The sequence below is a fragment of the Pempheris klunzingeri genome, chromosome 21, assembly GCF_042242105.1.
Source record: "Pempheris klunzingeri isolate RE-2024b chromosome 21, fPemKlu1.hap1, whole genome shotgun sequence".
In the NCBI taxonomy this organism is placed as follows: domain Eukaryota; kingdom Metazoa; phylum Chordata; class Actinopteri; order Acropomatiformes; family Pempheridae; genus Pempheris; species Pempheris klunzingeri.
Genome location: NC_092032.1, coordinates 8,297,890 through 8,319,377, shown reverse-complemented (window position 1 = coordinate 8,319,377; position 21,488 = coordinate 8,297,890). Strand labels below are relative to the sequence as shown.

General features: G+C 41.3%; 1 protein-coding gene across 1 annotated transcript; it reads right to left on the bottom strand.

Annotated features, from left to right (window-relative positions):
- Positions 1-963: 963 nt before the first annotated feature.
- On the bottom strand, positions 964-17,717 carry tlcd4a (TLC domain containing 4a). Its single transcript, XM_070852686.1, has 7 exons — positions 17,426-17,717; positions 13,487-13,656; positions 11,688-11,777; positions 10,613-10,671; positions 10,259-10,353; positions 4,937-5,010; positions 964-4,614 (listed from the first exon to the last, which is right to left on the bottom strand). The coding sequence occupies exons 2-7, from the start codon at positions 13,639-13,641 to the stop codon at positions 4,296-4,298; spliced, it is 792 nt and encodes a 263-aa protein (XP_070708787.1). The 5' UTR covers positions 13,642-13,656; positions 17,426-17,717; the 3' UTR covers positions 964-4,295.
- Positions 17,718-21,488: the final 3,771 nt, after the last annotated feature.

The following is a 21,488-nucleotide window of genomic DNA, read 5'->3' as shown; positions in this document are numbered from 1 at the left end:
ATGAATTCATTACACCCGGACCCACCCAAAATAAATGCAGACGGTGGAACATTGTGATCCTGCCTCATACAGTGGGTGATGCAGATAGCTCTTCCTTAATGGCAGCCCCTTTGTTGATAACAGTAGGTGGCAACAACATGCCAGACTTCTTTGTTTCCTGAGAGAATATACATATTCCCTTTCTTCCTCTCTTGAGAGGTTTAAGTAGGGAGCAGGCACATTAGGATGACACAGAGGTGGCAGCAGTAATCGTGTTTGGCCTGTGGCCAGTCAGGAAAACGTGCAACAGGAATAGGCAGTGGCGTCAGACTGTGGTAAATAAATCTTTGGTTTAGCCTTGACTAGAAAACAAAGACCAGCAAATCACAGCCCCACCTCAGGATACAGAGTCTGCAGAGATCCCCAGTGAGGCCAGAGAGAATTAAAATACACGACAATGCTATCCTCTAGTGGTTCATCTGAGGTATTAGCTCAAATGTTAAGGAAGCGTCTCATGGTCATTGCAACAATTAGGATAAAGGTAGAATTATTTCCACTCTGGGCTTAAAGATTTTTATATATCCCGTTTTTAACATTATTTCATAGCTATTTCTTGCCTGTCAGTCTTTACTTATACTGACATATTTGTGGGCAGACAATGTAAGTGGCTGGAATGTTAGTGTCCAGGCAGAAAACTTTCAAAAACTTAGAAATCTTTCACCAACAGAAGGGAGATAAAGTAGAAAACCATGGCATTAGTTGACAAATGTCCTTTGCTTAGAGTCATCACTTTAATGCTGTTTGTGAAAGCAACACAGACAATGGTAGCCATAGGCTTATCTGAGCAAGGGGTATAACGTGAGTTTATGTTTACATGTCCCAGCCTGTAGTAATGAGGCTGATCATTTTCTTCATTTCATAATCAAATCCATATATCGGATATTAGCGGCTCGTTAAACAAGAAACTGAAAGATAAACATCGAAGCAGTTAATTTGGTATTTATTGTAAAGAACAAATGAAAATGCAAATGACAAATATTTCATCTTCTCCAATACATTCATAGAATGTCACTAAACAGTCCGCCTACTCACATCCCTCCTCCGTACAACATTCAGAGCAGAAACACCAACACCGGCTTAACTAGCCGACAGCAGCGCCGTGTTCTCCGTTACCACAGCATCTGCTTTGTTTATGTCTACTTCGCACGGATTAATAAATTAAAGACAATGGTACGCATACAATGCAAGATGCTCATAGGATCAATGTTAACTTGCTCTGCTCAGATTGCTATAAACTGTGCTGATTAGTATTCAAGTATTCCCTTGATGATTATTTCTGTGCTGGATATTATACTAAATATCTGCTTTATGATGTTCTCATCACATCATTATCATCACCTGTGGATTACATTATGTGGCACAGTACAAGAATAACGTTTAAGTAAACATTATGTACATGTACTAAGAAAAAGAAAAACAGAGAACAAAATTTGTCTTGCAAATGTATATGCTATTTTGTTTACAGTGCAATCCCCATGCAATACCACATGCAGTTATAGAGGGTGCATGAAGACCATATTGACCATGCATGACCTTGCATACAGAGCCACCCGATTCTAGCAGAGGTGGCCTGCTCTCCTCAAACCCTTGAATGATTTCCATTTAAATTCCAGTGAAATATTAACAAACACCACATCCCGGCTCTTGTCTAAAGATGCGAGTGATATCCACGCGCCACACAGATGACATCCACCCATAATCAGTCTTCAAGTCCACTGTGTTCAAAGCGCACCGCCTGCAAACGATGGCGTAGCTGAAAGAAGTCTTTCACGCCGTTTTACCTCGTGCCAAACTAAACTGAGCCTCGTCATACAGTGACTCGCCACAGCGTGCAGATGCTTATGTGAACAGAATTTATCTGAAGCATTGGGTCACTGTTGCAAGTTGGCACTGTTGTATGAAAACGCTCGTGGATTTGGGAAAAAAAAGTCTTTACCTTGGAGTAGTAGTGGCTTAAGCACTGGCACAAATACAGAAATCTTTGAATTTTTAAAACCATAACAAAATAAAAGCACTAAACCAGCCTGAACAAGCCCCGGTTTTACATTTGAAACTGATCTGTAACAAAGGCCAAACAATCACGTTAGAGAGGCATCAGACATGGAAAACACACAAGTAAATCACCGAAAAACAACGTATTTTTCAGTGCTGTGAGGACTTGGATATAACAAAATATTCACTGTGCAATCATAAGTTGTTTTAAAAAGGCAACAAAATCAAAAGCTGAACATTAGCAAGGCATACTTCAAAAAGTAGCGATCCCTGTTTCTGTTTCACACACATCTGACAGAAGCTTTTGATGTACAGCTCATATACAGATACATTGACAATGAAAATTCAAGTACATATTACGTAAATCATCGGTGAATTTTAACTTTCAGTTTGAACAAATGATACATTTGTCTTGAAAAAACAAAAAAAAAAACAACCTCTGAACAGATTTGTTCAGCATTTTTTACGATGATCGACAGTAGGATGTTGCCTAAGAAAACAATAGTAACGTGAATTTTCACAACTCTTCCATATATTCATGTCCACTGAAAACAAAAAAACACAATCCTGGTATCCATCCAATTAACTTACATGGAAGTGCACGTTATGTTTAACAGCTGATTGGAAATCATATGTAATGTGAGGCAGAGACACTATTTGTATCACAATGCTCTAAAAACAATTACAAAATAGTTTTGACACGTACAGAACTATTACTATCTGAAACACTGATTATTGTCTTTGATTTTACATTAAACTCAAATCAGCAGAAAACAAAAGGGTGCAGTGTACTGGATTTAATTTGCTGGCTAAAAATTCTGATTCCTTCATGGAAAACACACATAGCAGCATGCAGCTCGTTGGCAAATGTTGCCGAGGGGTAAATTTAACAGTTTGTGCCTATGAAGATATCATCAATGGAAGGTGTGAATACTCCACAAACCTACGCGCAGCGCCTGATGCTGGAAAATCTAGACGAGTGCCTGAATTGTGTTAACATCTCCCACCAACTCTCGCAGCATAAATGAATATTTCAAAGCGGTTGCTCCTTGTCTGTACTCCGAGATTCATTTTTGTTAGGCCTGTCTATGACACTGATTCTGAATCAGCACTCCAGTTGAGTTTCACCCCTTAACATGCATTGCACCAAGTTAAATAAATATAACGCAGGCTCTCACAAAACAGTGTCAACAACACGTCTTCTCTCCTCTGCAATGGGATTTTTTTTTTTTTCATCCTGTGAAATGTAAGGTAGTATTTAAAAATCTGATGTTAACTGTTTAAAAAATTAATGTTCCTGCATTGCTTAATGTCAGTATACAAACATTCAGACATTCGGTTTCCCTTTTAGAAAACCTAAAATACACCAGTCTCCCTTTCATTAAAAACATCTGATCTTTATTATTTTGTTTGTATCTTTGAAAATCTATTTGCCTTGACCCCAGCAAGACAAAACACATAGTCTCCATACAGTGCACCAATGCCCATCTAACCCCACATTAGTTAAATTAACCATTCAAATGCAAATAAAACCCAAGACTCACAAAACTCCAACAAACGTATTCAAAGGCTGGCTTTTTAAATGAACCTCATAACTGACTGACAGCGGGTGAGTTATAAACGGATTTATCCATACCGATTCGTCAAGTACCTGCAAATTTAGATTCAGATTTACTTGGGAAAAAGAGATGGTTGACCCTTCCCCTCAACAAGCATCCAACAATGATTTTATGGCATTATTATCATTATTGAGAAATCATTCGTTAGAGGTTCCCTCAAATCTTTGCTTCATCGACATTAACTCATATTTTAACACCTTGATTGTGGGACTCAGGCAGCAGTAATACAAAAAAAAAAACATTTTAAAGTCTTTCGTTGAACACTACATATGTAAAGAACGGTAAACTTTTTGACAATTTGTTGTTGGGCTAACAGTCCATTGTCCCAGGACGACCTCTTTTGTGTAGTGGTAAATTGTTCAAGAGAAAAACAACTGGCCATGCACACAAAGTATTGCTAGGGGGTCATTTCATGGCTTAGGGATGGCCAGTGAGCCGGTCCATCGGTACATCTCAGTGACTGTGCCAGCTTTAAAAAAAAAAAAAGAAGAAAATCCAGATTTTCCATCATTACATTTGGACCTGTGATATCGGTCGTCCCAAGTGTGACAGGCAAGTGTCCAAGCCTCTGCTCGCCAATGCACTGAGAGCGACGTCACTTCGTCTCCGTTGTGGCGTTTTCTCACCACTGACACCCTGGATCCCTTAATCCGTCTTCCCATTCTCCTGAGGTGTGCCGGCTTTACTCTGGCGTGCCGAGCGCAGCACTTTGTAGCAGCCGCGGGCAATCTTATGCATCCACATAATGTTCATGATGTCCAAGCAGATACTGGAGCAGATCCAGGCTACGCGGCCGCCCCAGGGCACCAGGTAGAAAGCCTCAGTGCCGTACACTGCATACATACGACCATAGTAGACTGGCATGACGGCGATGCGGACCAAGAAAAAGACCACTGCCATGGCAACGCCGTTCGCCATGTTGGGCCGGGAGGACTTGGGATAACCTAGTACCTCAAAGAACCAGCTGAAACACAACACAAAGCTAAGAAAACAGTGTCTAGCAGCAAGGTGTCAATATGAAGTAACACTTATGGCATTGTTCTCTAAGGTATGTTCGGTATGACTTCAGCTTTATCCAGATAAACCCTTTAAAAAGGATTTGAACAATCTCCTATAATCTCAAAGAACCAGTTGAACATATAAAGAATGTGCAACAAGCAGTGGATTAGCCTCCTATAATTACATTTCCTGACAACTTTTACAATTTCTGACACATAATCTCCAGAATTGCAGCAAAATGAGCTTTAAAGGCCCAAAGCCGGGGCCATTAGTAAGCAGGTACGTACCGCTGGTTCACACATGGTGTAGAAAACTCAGCAAGCAGACGGAAGTTAGCAAAATAAGGCAACATTCCTTGGCCCTGGAAGAACAAGGTGAGAACAGGAAGACAACGAAACATGAAAGGGACAAAGACAAGACACCAAGTCATTTGGATCAGCTGGTATGAGGCTGATGTACCGCCTGCTGCTCACTTTGATTAAGGCACATCCACAATTGCGAGGCATCTTCAGACATAACCATATGATATTTCATATCTCCAGAAATACTTTTACAGTGTTGGGGACTCAGGTCTAAAATTAGGTGAAGTCCTCTCCAAATATAGATCTATTTGGCAGATCCAAGAAAAGAGCCTTCTCCTTCATGGCACACAATTATTCCTTCAAGCTTTGCGGGCCAAAATTAGACTGGTCTTTAATTTAACTGCCTAATTATTCATTATCTCCATTTATTATGAGGAGAAACTCATCCTCCATCCTCGCTATGAAAGGCGCACTCGTGATGTGCAAAATAACAGATTAAACTGCCTCAGAACTTTGCAACTGAGAACAAGAACATCATTAGATTTTAATCTAAGCCATTTGTAGCCACTGTAAAGGCTTGTTGACACATTTGTCTTGAGATTACATGGGCACATTTCTCAGGAGCCACAAATGTGTTCACCACTCACATTAATATACTGTCATTATTCTGATAAATCACAATAAATCATCCTCTTGGACCCATGACTATCAACATCAAATGTTAATGACCAAATGACGAGACACACCAGCAGTAGGCTGACTTCTGGTGAGACAAGAGATGGTTTTGTCTCTATTATGTGCATAAATCTACCCCCTAAAAAACTTAAAACACAGGGAAACATGCAAGAATGCCCACATAAATTAAGCATGTTTGTGTTTATTAATATAATAATCACTTCCCTTGCTTATTAATCACTAATGCATCCTAACAACAAACCAACTGCCAACTACTCCTTAATAAAATTGTATGTCTTTTCATCCGGAGAGCAGAAAACCATACCGTAAAGTCCAAACAAGGCAATTCATCTCAACATTTAAAAAAAAAAACAAACTACTGAGCAAATATCAACACAGCACAGGCTTATACATTTATTGTACAACCATACATTCATTCAGCCAGCCACTATTTGAAGGAGCAATCCAAAGCCATGCAGTAGGAGTAAAAAGTGATATATATATACAACTGCCAAACATGTCACTGTTTTAAGGATCAGGGCCTGAATTCCATGTTGTCTTAGGTATGAGATCATCTTCAGCGGGTTTTAACCAGCTTGCACCTGAGCTCGAAGAGGAACTGTTAGTGCTAGCTTCCGGATGAAGCTAACAACGTTCATAATAACAGCCGGTTAGTGGTGTTTTTGTTCCCTCTCTGAAACCCTGAAGTGATCCTACTATAACATAAGCCAACATTATTTCAAATTTGCTTTACGCATCATTTTCAGCTGCTGTTACATCGAACAAAGACGATCTTAAAACCAAGATGCGTTCAGGGCAACACTGCTGATCAGGCCTGCCTTGCTACATCAGCTGTAGGTTTTGAGGCACTCAAATTGTTCCATTACACAAATAAATTTGAGTTCAGTGGTCTGACTGGAGTTTTGTCTGGAAAAAGTACATTATGGAGACTGAGCGCTGTGATTTGTATCGTGATTTTAAGCAGAATTAGATTGTCTGAATTTAGCACACGCTCCAAAAGTGAATTTTGTTTAACTCCTGAACATACAAATTCAGAACATAAGTCAAACTCAAAATCAAGATAAAAACCACATTATTCTATTTCAGTAAAAGACCCACAAACAACATGTAATTCAAGGTTATTTGGCTGGTGACAGGTAAATGAAGACTCACCTTCAGGGCTGAAACAAAAGCTGGTTAGTGAAACATACTTACTACGTGATACAAACAGGGTACATCTGCATTGGGGTTTTTGTACCATAAGGTGTGAACTTTCCACCTAGCATGAGCATGCTAGTACCTCTAGGAACTGGTAAGTCCATACTGTGACTGGGCATCATATCTGCTCAGTGCAACACAACAGCAATAGCAGCAGACAAGACAGGAATAAAGAAGTCCCCATCTAGATCAAGACCTGCTCTGGGTTTCTAAAATGACACACAACCCTTTTGGTAGTTTTTGCATGAAGGGGATGACACAACCCGACTTGAAGTTGGTAGTTTTTGCATGTAGGGTTTGAAGAGGGGCTGTTTATGTTAAAATCAGCCGAGGACGCAGAGACAGACAGACAGACAGACAGACAGACAGACACATATATTAGAAGAAAAACTAAAAAAAAGATGCCACCACAATTGGAAGCAAATAAGAAGCAACACTTACAACACTAAGAAGAAAGCATGCACCTAATATTTACACAGCAGTTACATTATGTTTCCATCTTTTTGAGGAAGCTATACTTAGAAAGTGTTAAAAACAGACACAAAAGACAGATAATGCTGCAGAAAACATGTTGCACACTTTTTTGACCAAGACATTAGTAATTAACAGTCAAAACATACCAAGGAGCCCATGGAATTAAGCTAATTTATATATTGTATATATAATAATTCATCATATTTTGACACAGCTTTCCCAGCTCTAAGAAAAATTTAAATACGCCTTAATTTGGCTGCGTGCTTAAGGTTTTAATATTCATATCGATTAGGTAGAATCGATTGTGTGTTTGACATGAATACTTTGACATAAAAACAAGCAACACATTAACTAATAAGACTCTGACAACATATGACAATTTTAACTGGGAACAAAACTAAATAAAATGAAAAGGACATCAAGGGTAGGCCAATTTTATATGTTGGTTTTTTAAACCACTTTGTAACATGGTTAAGGCAACAGAGTTTGCAACGTTTTTTTTTTCCTACCACAGTGGACTAATGCGGAGCATTCATTCTGTTATCCCACATGAACTTCAGGTTTAGTCTGAGGAAACAGTCATGAGTGTCCAGTTACAGTATGGCCTACTTCGTCTCATTTAGCCTAATTGTTTTAGATACAGGTGCTTGCTCTGTTTCTCCAAACAAAAGGCTGGATTTACAGTCAGTTATAAATCATGATTTTATTCCAGCAATGTGACACTGTTTCAGTCTAATTATTCTTGTCTAAACAGAGACATGTGGGGGAGTAATATTTCTCATTAACAGGGTAGTGAAGGAAAAAAATGGATGCAAATATGATGTGTCACATTAAAGAAGAACAACAAAACTGTAAATCCAGCCAGTGACTGAAATGTAGAAGGAGGTAAAGGGGTCCCATTCACGCCTACTGTGAAACTTTAAGTTGGGGAACCCCCGTCTCTGTCTTTGGAGCACAGTTTAGTTTTCTGAGGGCAACGTGAACAGTTAGTTTTTTTTGTTCAGATTTCAGAGAGCCAATGGAATGACCACATTTTGGCCTGGAATAAAATTTGGCACGCCTAGCAGGGATTAAAAGACTGATCGTGGGAGGCAACCTTCAGAACTGAGGTGGCATCAGGCAGTGTTCACACTGTCTGCTGTTCTCTCTGTTCTCCACGACCAAGCCTCAATAAACATTTGTGCATAAGACATCGTCTCCAGACAGCTTTTCAGTCAGCGCTAACCTGATTAAGAGATTTCCATCACAGTAGAAACCAAACATCCACAGTGCTTTACTGCTTTTCCAAATGGCAATGTAAAACCAAAAGTATAGGAATATGTAAAGCATTTTTAAAACGGTACTTTTTAAAAGTACAGTTTAACTACAAGGACTCAGAAGCAGAGCAATGCACACTGTTCGCCATTTTGCATTGTTTCCTATACAGAAAATACAGAGCAAGTATTAAGAGGGGAACAAACTGAATTCCCTGTAAGTTTGCTTGAAATAAATAACATGGGTATAAAGGAAATACTGACTTTTGAAAAGCAGTAAATCTGTAATTGTTTAAAAGTCATGGCATACACCTGACAGAATACATTCCACATATTATTAGAAAAAAGGGCCTGGCTGTCTGGTGTCATCTTGGGGTCATGTGGATGACATTATTTGAGTGGCTTTGACAGTTTTCACTCATCAGGGGGTCTCAGGAGAAGCGTAAGGAAGAGAAAGAAGAGGCATAACTAGGCTCTGGCACAAAAACAGACAGGTGGAAGGTACTGTAGATAGGCAGGTAAGTAATTAGGAATGTTATATACCGTTTGTTGGCATGCACAGTAACAAGAAAGGAATCCTGCCTGATTAGGATGCTTCAGATCTGCCAGCATGCACACAGTGGTTACAGTTAGGCATTCAGCTGAGCTAAACTCAGAAAGGTTCAGCTTACGTCAGATTCACACAACATTAAAGGGGGTCGGTTAAACAAACAGAAAGCACAGAAATCGTAAGGGCAAAGTGAGGGGGAGGGGGTCATCAGCCAGTACCATCATTGAGCATTCCATGCAAAAAATACCATAGTCATTCATTTTCATAATAATTATCCACAGATCCTGGCGACCTACAGGGTTTCAGATTGAACCACGAGTGAACAGCACTGCCGGTGAATGCTGAGTACGCTACACAAACTATTGCCATATCCAGACAACTCACAGTGCAGCTATAACCTATGAGTCACTAGTGCTTCAGAGGAGCTGCGAAATTATTATCAGGGCTAATTGCACGCCCACAGTTGATTTCACAAAAATGATACAAATTGGCACTAATAGGGCCTTCACACCAAACTGCTGATCTGGTGAATTACAAAGGTCAACATTCGTGTTCTTTGGTAGGAGGGCTTTTAGAGTGAAACTGTAACAACTGCTCAACCTGAGTGAAGTGTCACACCAACTTGACATGTCCGACTATCAGTGTTGTTCCTGCAATCCTAACAACACCATTTAAAATGTATTTTATTTTACAGGCAAGCAAAAACAAAATCACCACCTAACGCTTTCACACCTTAACTGGGCAGGCAAACAATGATTCCTGCTGGAACACCATCTCTCGTGGACAGCAATTGATGTTCTAACTCATCAACTAGTGCTTTACTTTCTGTCGCACTTTTTTCACCGAAAGAAGCCAAACCGGTGGACTTTAAACATCCATAGACTTTCCCTCTCTGATTGTCTGTTTGTTCAGTTTGGGGCACACCTGTGGAGCCGTTGAGCACGCTGACCTTGCCTTGTGCATATAAACACTAACCTATGGGAGCTGCATGGCAGCATGGAGACAGTCATGGACACTTACTGAGCGGTGGCTAAATTAATTAAAAGCACCCAACTTGACAGGACACAGCTGTTCACTCTTGGTTGTCTCCTTCCCATCTTGCCTGCACGTTCTGCTATTGGACAATAGGGCACTCACCAGTACATAGTAGTAAGCATACAACGCTGCCAGATGGTGAACTACAAAAAACTTGTCGCCTATCGCCTTCCAATAGTAAAATATTAGCAGCAGATCTGGAAAATAGAAGTACAGGGGAAAGAGAGATACCATGTCATTGGTGCAATCAACATTCAAAGTACACAAATACTTACTAAATAATAAAAACTTGACAAATATGATCTATGTATCAGTTATTTTAACTGATGACACACACAGTAGGACCCAAACTCAAATGAATCATCTGACCATCAAGTTTGTCACTTCCTTTTTACCAATAACACACATGCTCTTTCGGTCTCACTTTCACAAACATTACCTGTATGTGTCTCTTACCAGATATGAGGTAGCCTGTTGTGATGGCAACGTTTGTCTTCACCAGTGTAGGATCTCCCCTGTTGGAAAAAAAAAAAAAAAACCACATTTGGTTTTTTACCAGGTTTGTGTGATTACATTTTAAAGTCCCTACCTGTTAAAGATGTCTGACTAATGATGACTCCTCATAGCAGTATGAAAAAATAAACTGAGATGGATAGCAACTGTATGAGTAAACCACTTTCAAACTTGCAGGGGATTTCCCACTACCATCACTTCAGAGACTAAATAGCCGGTCAAGCACATAGGCAGCTTCCAGTGAAAATGGCGGGAAGATTTATTTTTGAGACAATGATTTCACACAGAAGATGCACAAGCAAGGCTTTTCATTTCTAGCTGAGTTATATCAGCTGAAATAACAACTGCAGCTAGCAAAGTTTATCAGCTCTACTAATCCCGAACTATTCGACTATCTGACTTCATAATGTTTCCAGGTAACCTGAGAGCCATGTAAAAAGATCTTAAACATGCATATGCGTAAGTAAGCGCAAGTGTTCACTTAACAAAGGGAGCGAGCTTTTGGAATGAGGGCGAGCACATGAGTTTTGACAACCGTAACACTTTCAGTTTAGTTTAGAAAACGGAATTGTCCCCAGAGAGGCAATTTGTGTTACAGCTATCTTGGGGAACAGGCTTGGAGCAGGACAGGGCTGTCAACAATATCCTCAACTCTGATATGTGCACATCTTGACACACAGTACACGTGCCAGTCCACAACAGGGGTTTTTCCTAGCATAACATCTAAACGCAAATAATAATAATGTTAGCTATAAACGTTGGAAGCAATGCCAGGTTACTACAGCATGATGATTGTATACCAATCATCTACTAAAGTAGATGAATAGACTCCCTCTTATTAGAACCCCATTCACTTTAACACTTTAACATGTATCCAAAGCTTGACAGGCCTGCTGTGCCTGTGGCTGCTAAGCTATGACTGGACAATAGGGCCCTTTATGAACGAATTACATCATCCGAAATATAAAATGAACCTCAAGTATGGAAACTTCAGGTCAAAAGCATGCCAGACTCTCACCAGACTGGGTCTTCATTTACGGCATCATCAAAAGTCAAGATGTGGAGACAGAAGATTCCCACCAACAGCGCGTGAAACGTCGACACCGTCCTGAAAGGAAAACCAGAGACAAACACAGGCGTGATGATCTGCTCCTGTCTGATGTGCAGATGCTGACACGCGTCATGGATTTTCTGTTCTGTAAGCTTTCCAAAAAGGAATACTGAGTGTTTGTTTATTCGGGGAAAGTGGTCTGTTGTTTAGAGAGCTGCATTTTTAGTGCTCACGGTGAATCAATTGATTGCCTGTCAGGGCTGCACACAGATTCAGACCAATTAGACTGAGAGATTAAACACTGCTGAAGGGTCAGGCAGAGCAGCACACAGTCCCAGTCAGTCATTTACGCAGTGATACAGTCCAGCAGCTCCCAGCGATCAGTCAGGCGGACAGAATGACAGCTACTCTGACTGTAAGACTGCTTAAATAGAATCTGTAAAGTCACGGGCCTCAACAGGGATCCCCATAGCCTGGATCCATCTCCACTTATCATTAATTTTCATGTGCTCATAAAACCACGTGACCATTTCAATTTCACAAGTGCTCTCTTGAGTGATAAACTGAATATGAGAGAAAAGGAGAACGAGTGATTCATGCGAGTTGGACCAGGCTGGATCCCTCTGAACACTCTTCCCCGCTGGACATCCACTGGCCTACAATCTACTGAGGAGCTTTCACGGCTCTCATAGTTCGAAAAGATCACAGCAGCATCACAGTCAGTCTCGCTCAAGAGGACACAGGCACACGCCGTCCTCCAGTCTAGTTGTTGTTCTAGCAACGTTTCTGCAATGTTCCCAGAACAAGTCAGAAGATGACAACAGATGACACTCACTCAGTCATCAGTGTGAGCACCGTGACCCTGAAGCTTTGTCACCCCTTAATTTTGACAGATAATCTTAAATGGTACGAGGATAATCTGACTGGTGAAGGAAGATTATAGTTTATAGTTTGTTTTATTTGACTTTTTATGCACTTTTACACATTGCTTCCATTTGTGGGATGTGGCAGCACTGCTAAATGCAAGTCCACAATGGAGTCCATTAGCACAACAGACACAAGTTATATCATCAATGGATTGTAACGAAGGTAGGCCAACGTTAAAACAGGAGCAATCTGCTCAGAATGTAATGGACATTCACAGTGGATGGTTTAGGTGAAAGCCTTATTATTTACCATCAGTTTTGCTTGATGATGCGGACTGACGTGGAGGAAATGTGTGCATGTGGTATATCCTGTGTGTTCCTATACGAGCCAGTGTTTATTTGAATTTTGCTGCCACAATCATGAGCGTATGATGTGGTTGATGAGGAAAAAAAAAAAAAAAATCGAACAACTCTACAACAACCTTTTCTTTGAAAAAATGGGGGGAAATACTTTTTTATGCATACAATCTTGTATAAGTTTTACAGTCAGTCTGAAATAGGCACTTGTTAAATGTTAAAGGTATGAAGTTGAATTTACAAAATGCACAGCCAAAGAAAGGCTGAAAAAACAAAAACACCAGTCAGTCGGGTTTCCATCATGCCAGCAGCACCTTGAAGCAGTGGCTTGCCAAGCAAACATTGCAAAATCCACAATGTATCCTACCAGTGAGTCACATAGTGTCATAGCAAATATGTTGACAGTCAGCGCATATTATTGGTTCCAGCTAAAACAAATCCCCTCTGACCGACATCTGATCTGAGAGCAGCGTCACACACACTCTGCCGTACATAGCATGAAAATATTCAGACTCATCACGATCAAATGTCACGTCAAGTCACCTTGAGTTCCATTCCACCTTCTGCTTGTCGCTGAGGCCGAGGAAGCCGGGACTGATGCGCATGGACATCCAGGGGCTGACTTTGTGGAAGAGCCACTGGAAGGTGAGGAAACTGGTCACCGAGATGGTGAGGATAAGCTGGCTGAATGGGTCCATGGCCACCCAACCCCACTGTGGGAGGACGGAGAGAGAGAAAGCAAAAGTTAGACTCAAGACTGGGGAAGTTAACCACACTCTGTTCGTCTTCTAACAGTTCAGTTCAACTCTTCATTACAAGATCCTGAAAACAATTAACTAAAACTAGTAGGTATTAGAGGGTGTGTTTTCCTTTGGTGTCACTAAACACTTTCAGGTCAGCCAAGCCAAAGCAAATGGTGTGTCAGAATAATCACACCTGCCAGGAGACGCCAAGTCAATGTTTAACTCAACTTAAGCTGGAGAGCCGCCTCTGGCCTTCACCACAAAAGGTGGAGTAATGTCATAGGCAACATGTTGGAAATAACCATCTATCAAAGATAAGATATGATAATTTGTCATCAACTCTGCTCCATTAGTTTCTCTGTGTTTTCAGAGCTGCTGCTAAACACTGGCTACCTGACTGATAAATGTGGAGTTTTCGACAAGCTAATGTGTGACTTCCTGAGTCTGTGTTACAGAGGAAGCGTGGCTCTTCACACGGAAGACAAAAGTATCAAGAAACACCGTCTGTGTGCTGAAACTAGTAATTGTGGTTTCAGCACACACAGCCCCTAAAAACCACACACACTCATTTTCCCAGGGAGCTCAAAAACAGACATGTTTATCTACTATATCTATTCTGATAGAGACCCAGTAAGCTGTAATGTAGGAATATACTGTTTTACTCTTTTGTTTGCTTAAAGCACACACCCACACACAGAAACTTTGAGTGACAGAAAATCCAGTGTTTCCCTTAGTATATTGTTGGGAAGAGTGCATCTTCAGATCCACTCAGTGGGCACATTCACTGTTACTGAGTGGCCATTTAATGGCATGCCATTTAACGATAAGAGCATCTTGGATGTGCACTCACCTGGCGCAAGCTGTGTATGAGAGCTTGTTTCGTATAAACGCCATGCATTTCTCATTAACCAGCAGTAACATGCTGCGTAAAACACAGATCAAAGTACGCAGGGCAATTATGGCAATGTGCCACAGACAATTTATGTCCTGGCATGAACCGCCACCCTTGAGCATGTGCCCCTTACAACCGCCAACACAAAGATAAGCTGGTCAGTGACACAGTTTAATGGCAAATCAGCTACAGACCAGGTTTCCCACTCCTTTCCCACACCTTCTAGCCCGCCCCCAAGCCTGCTCCCGGTGTATCAGAGATCTGTGTGCAGCAGATAGAGAATGACCAAAACACTCTGGCACATGCTTCTGGGGATTGTACAGCAGCATGAAGGAGGCCGTTTAACACTGAATACTGAGAGGGACAAATAGCTCTATTTCAGCCTGTGGAGGAGCTGATGTCATGTCTGGTCATTACAAATACTGGGGGGGGGGGGGCAAATATCAATATTTAATATTTTGGAGGGAACATGATCCCCCCCCCTCTCCTCTGGGGTGATTATGATCTTGAATTGTTGACATCATAGGTGAGAGCATCACTAAAGCTGCTCCATCATTTGAATGGCATAAATCCCACCATGTACAGAAGGAATTCTACAGAAACTTAATAAACAGCTGTTGTACTGGTTCAGTTTGAGCAGGGTTTAATAACGCAGGTTGGGGCTGGATGATTTTGATGAAATTAAGTGTCATACAGTATTTGGCCAAACACTACGGGAAAAAAATCACATCACAAAAAGCAAACTTTTTGTAGACTAGACAACCACACTGGTAGAAATCATCATTAAACATTGAACTAATACATCACACAGCTCTACTAGAGGCTAATATTTCAGTTACTTCTTCTATTTCAGGGGGTTATGGGGGACTGGTATCACAGCTTTGCCAGTGGAGCAACGCACATGTCAGCCATGTGTTAGAGAATAAAAGTGGAACATGGGTACACGGTATAAAGGGTGATCGGCTTGGGAAAGTTCAATAAAATCAATTTCATATTTCTACAATAATCTAGGCTTTAAAGTGCCATGGTGTGTAGCAGAACTCTGCACTAAGGCCTGAAGCTACTCAAAAATCTATTTGTCACATCTATATTTGGATCAAAAGTGAGTGCTCTCTATAAGGCAACAAAGATTCAAACTTAGCTGCTCTGCATGCACACTGGCCTGTAGCCAGGAAATGTATGTCAGTGAGCCCACTGCAGTCGGACCACCGAACTGTTTTATGACTGTTGCATTGAGTGATTTGCATATGGCCTGATCTGCCTTGTGCCAGCCGTTAGTAAGAGACCAAGTCAGTTCACTTTAAAGGCATATTCAGTATCTCCCCGCACAGGCTCACAAAAGGCTCGCATCTCGCTCCCTGGAGCTCTGGCACTGGTGATTTTATACTGGCTTTTGTTCCTGCATTACGCCAAAGAAATGCTTGAGGACAAATAGTGTACTTCACTGAAGCGCTGTAGCCAAGAAGAAGTCACCAGGGAACTGAAAGGCCAATTCCACAGAGTCCTCTCCTAATGCCTGCCTGTAATGCATTAGTGGGCAGTGAGCACCAGCAATAATGTAGCATGCTGCTGGGCAGAGGGACTTTTTGTTATTAGAGGGACACTTAAAGTCCATACAGGGACTTTGAGTGTGTGGGGGTGGGGGTGGGGAGGCTACCTTCAGCCATTCTTACAAAGCATAGACAGTGTTTGTTTTAGGTACACACATGCATGTTTGCGTCCTGTAAGACCCATGCAGGACCCTGCTGCCAAGGGCAAATGGTTGCAGAGGTCGACATTAGAGTACGAGAAGAAACAGCTGAGGAGAGCGAAGCACCGCTTGTTCATGAAAATCTACGTTTGTCGAGTCCTGAGCGGTTCTTTAGCAGAGATTAATACACTTTACAGCTCACACAATGAACAGTGTGTTTACTATGGTTCTAATGTGCCATAAAAGTTTAAACCAAAGTGAAATAGAAGAATGGGGTTGTATCAACAAGAGGAAACCACTAAACTATTTTTTTGAGGGAAAAGAAAAAGAACCTGCCAAATCAGTGAGACCTGCCCTCATAGTGCCTTTAACTCCTAATAGACCTGTGGGGCTGATAAAAGGTGCCTGAAACCACAACCAATATATAAATGAAGACTTCCGCCAGGCATCACAACAGAAAACTATTTTGGAAAAACCCATTTTTCTCTTTGCTCTGACAACACACTGAAGTGATAAAGCACAAACACAGATGCAATGACAAGGTGGAAAGAACGAGTTCAGAAGAATCAACCCCAAACTAACTCCAGCACTCAGCAGCGGTGTTGTTCAGACCCCCACTGATTTATTATTGTCCCAGCCATTAGGATAGAGGCTGGCACGTTTGGGCCCGCCTTAAAGACAGGCCTGCTCCTCATTTCTCAGAAGAGATGTCTATTTCCACTGCACAGGGCTGGAGCAAGTTTGTGCCTGGCAGACTGTAATGCCAGCTTCATGCACTCCTGTAAAGACAGGCTCGGAAGGTTAAAATGCGCTTGCGTAAGACGGGTGGACCTTTTTTCTGTGTGACGGGGAAACGATAACCCCAGGAAAATAACTCACCGAATCGCATTTTAGAGATGCTGATCGGCCGAAGAAATCATGTTATCAAGCCTAGAGCTCCTCTGGTTCCCTTTAGAAGCAACGAACAGGGTCCACAACAGCGCGCACACAAGGCCAATTCACGCCGCATTGCTTGGCCAGCTGCTGTTGATGTAGAATGTGTTGAGGGGGAAAAAATAAAGCACACTTGGCCTGGTCGTGTTTCTGTGTACCAGCCGAGGACGTTAGAGAGGAGGGGAGGGAGGGAGGGGGGGTATACAGATCCCAGATGGACTTACCTTATGACTTTCATTAAGATGATCTGCGCCTCGCTCCCTCAGCTGCTTACGGTTTCCAGGGTCGCGTATGTAGAGTCACAGCCACAGCCATGGCGAGTCATTTTTGGTAAACAAAACAGCCCGCCTCTCGCTCCACACGCACGCTAACAACTCGTGGGGGAAGCAGCGGGGCTGGAGCTCCGTGTCCGTGACAGCTTTGCGGTGTTTACCGAGAATCCCGTCCGGCACGAAGCGCGCATAATTGCAGAGGTGCGGATCGTGCAGCTCGACGCTCGATTATAGAAATGATGGGGGTTGTTGGTGTGTGAGGTAACACACACACACACACACACACTCACACACACACACACTCTCTCTCCCTCTCTCCCTCTCTCTCTCCTATAGGGCTCAAATTACAGCTGAATTCTTAAAGACACACACACACACATGCACGCACACACACGCACACACACACACACACACACACACACACACTACCACAGTGGTCTGAACACTCACTCACTGTGTCTATTTATAGCCAAGGCCCGCTGAACTGATCCAGGGTAAATCAGACCAGATAGCCACTAAATCAAACTGCAGCCAAGCTCCACTGGACTTAATATCAATGAATCACGATGAGGCTTTTAATTCTATCCCTCAAACTGAAACCAGTAAAGCCTTTACATTAATCTCGTTTAGCCACATGCTGTATCTGTCAAAGGCATTTTGTACAGCTTGTCACACTAAATGGCCTAATGAGCGGCCCAGATGCACCAGATTATTAAACCACAATGCAAGATGAGGTGACAAAGCATCAGATGCTGCAGTCTGATGTGTGTGGGTTTAAAGTCCACCCATATACATTAGCACAGGGCAGATGACAGATTAAATGACCAGTGGCTGCAACATAAAATTACTTCTCCTATAAATTGAATGAGCAGTGGCGGTGTATTTGCAGCACAGAGATGTGGTCTGGCCTAAATCACGCTGCAGCAGTTGTGCAGCTCTATGCTTTAAAGTTTAACAATGCCAGTACTGGTCTCAACTGAGAAATCAAAGCGGATCATGTGAGAATTGCCCTTTGCCCTCATTTCAGAGTATTTTTTCAGTGTAAGTGTCGACGTTTTCCCCCCATAACCTTAACCCTGACCTGGCATCCAAGCAAGGCAGAGTCAACAAACATCCGCTGAGCTTTGTGTAAAGACAGAACAAATACGACTGCACAAACACCGGCTGACACCTCATCAAAGCTGTGGTTGTTAGGAACAGGCAGGTTTGTCAGGTCTTCTGGTTGCACTGAACTGGTCTGCAGAGGTAAGTGTTCACAAACAAGCTTCCTTGTGCTACTTGAAGATATCTCCTATATCATAACTGTAAACTCACCATTTTAATGGGTTCAGGTAGACAGTCTTTGGTGACCTCACTGGTTTATTGTATTACTCTTTTAGGGGAACCTACTGATCAACATTGGAGCCGGTGTTGGATGGGAGCTGGGGAGTAAGAAATTGCACATTTATACTATTGGTGCACACATAACCAAAACCAGTTTATGATTGAACTTTCAAAAATAATACTTTTGGTTCAGTGTCAAAGTTTCAAAATAAAAGTGAAAAGTGAACGTGTAAATGATCATAACGTACACTGATACAGTTGTTACATCCAAAAACACGTTTGACTTGTAGTAACCTTACATAAAACAGCTCATGAGGCCAAAAACAATAGAAGTAATAATAGATATGTAGTTACTTTACCAGTTCACTGGACTTATCACAGCCTTAAGGTCGATCATGATATCACAGGATGGGAAAAGGAATCTTCCACATTCAAAGCTTGGTTCTGGTGAGTAAAGCAACTTTCAGCTTCTGAGAAAAGTTGCATCATTTATTTCAATGAACTCTGTAAAGCACTGTGAGACAACTCTGTTGTGATACTGGGCTATACAAATACACTGAATTGAATTGAATTGTAACTGTAGGGTATTATATAAAGGTACACAGTCTATGGGAACAGTACAGCAAACACTAAAGCCCCTCAGACATGGACAGATGTCGAAATGCATTCTGGGTCAGACGAATGTAACCCAGAGGAGCCACAGGAGGTGTCTGATCCCTGTCACAGTCTATGGATGAGCTGGAAAAACTCTGTCAGATGTGCTGTAATTATCCCTCAGATCAATAATGTGATTAATAGTGGAAGCCTGATGGGTGGAGTGGGTCATTGTGGAGGGTGGGTTATTATGGAGGGTGGGTTATTGTGGAGGGTGGGTTATTATGGAGGGTGGGTTATTGTGGTGTTCACGTGGATTAAATCGGCAGCGTGGCTGTTTTCCACAGTAAATAGCCTCCTCGCTCAGGAAACTTTATTTAAACCGTGTTGTACGCACAAAGCACGATGGGATATACCAGCCACAACATGAGTTCCCCCGATCAAAGGACCAATAACATGTATTTAATAGTGTTCGTTGTTCAGCCGCCCCTCTGTAACGTGTCTCTGCCTCACACCGCAGCAGTCCAGCGGCCACAGCGGTGCAGGATGACAGGAGACTGCGGCTGGCTGACGGTACCGACTTCCGCCACACGGCGGCGCTCCATCTCCACGTGACTCAGCCAGGCAGCTCCAGTGGGTATGTGAGGTACTCACACTGATGTCAAGAAATAAGAGGATTAGAGAGTAGACCTGATTGGTAAGACATTACATTGCACTATTTTCTGGAAATAATGAGAGATTTGATTCACTCTGCTGGTATATGACAGACAGACGTTATGCTGTTTTTATTATTATAATATAAACAATTTCTAAAACTACCATATTTTCACAGAGGAAATGTGCATGTTTCTTTTTTTCCTCTAATTGGTATTACTGTGGTGAAGTTTTCCACTCTTAGATAAAGTAGGTGTTTGCTAAAAGTTCTTTGAGAGCTTTTTAGTCATTGATATGAAGTTATTTTGAATGTTTGTTCCTTATGAAGGTTGACTGTCATGTTACACATTTGATACACTAGTTTAATTGTAGCCTCCTCACATGGCAGCACCTGAGGTTTGTGTTTGGAGTATGAAAATTGAAAATGATTTGTTGACTACTACAGTCTATCACAAATTCTCATTTCTGTTCTTAACATTTTTTTGTTTTGTTATCAAGCTGAAGATGTCAAAGCCTTAGTTTCATTCCTGCAGAAGTGGCATTGTGGTTTATGTTAGGAGACAAACTAACTTCTTAAAGGATGAACATTACTAAAAGGTAAAATATATCATTTTTAATATTCATACAGAAATACAAAATTAAGATACATGCATCAGTAAGGGCATAAATACAGAAGGTTCAACATTTAAAAAATCAATTATCCAAAAAAGAAAAAAAAAAAAAAGTTTGAGCCCATGGTAGTTTCCACTTTAACATCTCCTTTAGTTGGTGAAAAACAACCATGTGCTTGTCATGTAAAAACATACAATTTTGATCTTATTGTACTGAAGTCAAAGCAAAGAAACCACATATACATTATACCACATAAACAAATACTTTGGTCAATAAAACAAAGCAAAGCCAAAAGGCACGATGATAAATGCACCGATCAGTGGACTGTATTATTCAGACGTAGTATGGACTATGATATACAACATAAAAGCAGCTTTAGTGATCATTGTGGAATAGTCACTTCAACTAAAACACTTAAGTAGTGGTAATAAGAGAAAGGCAATTAAAGCTAGTGGACCAAAGCAGCACAATAAATCAGTCAGTTTTGATGACTTAAAAGTGTGTGTACCATACCATTTTTAAAAAGACAACATAATCCTACAAGGGCTCTGTCTCACAATACCACTCAGCACCCTTTTCCACATTTGTGTTTTTCTCTCCACAGACAGTTTGGCATTTAGTATATAGATACATGTAGCACTTAAAAATACAGAATAGAAATCTACAAAAAATAATGTCACACAAAATATGATAAAAAAGGCACGAACTGGAGTTTTGAGTTGATAATGGACCATAACAATCTAAAACCTAACTACAACTTAGAGTCAAAATGTACAGTTAACACAGTTTTGTTTCATTCTTCCTCATGCTTATTTAACTAACTGCTTTAACT

What these genes read in the sequence shown, in the direction of transcription:
- tlcd4a (XM_070852686.1), bottom strand. Translation starts at nt 13,641, where the DNA reads ATGGACCCATTCAGCCAGCTTATCCTCACCATCTCGGTGACCAGTTTC. An exon ending in ATGCTTACTACTATGTACTG is followed by an intron (nt 5,011 to 10,258) that starts GTGAGTGCCCTA and finishes TTGTTCTTCCAG; the next exon opens with GGCCAAGGAATGTTGCCTTA. An exon ending in ACACCATGTGTGAACCAGCG is followed by an intron (nt 4,615 to 4,936) that starts GTACGTACCTGC and finishes GTTGTGTTTCAG; the next exon opens with CTGGTTCTTTGAGGTACTAG.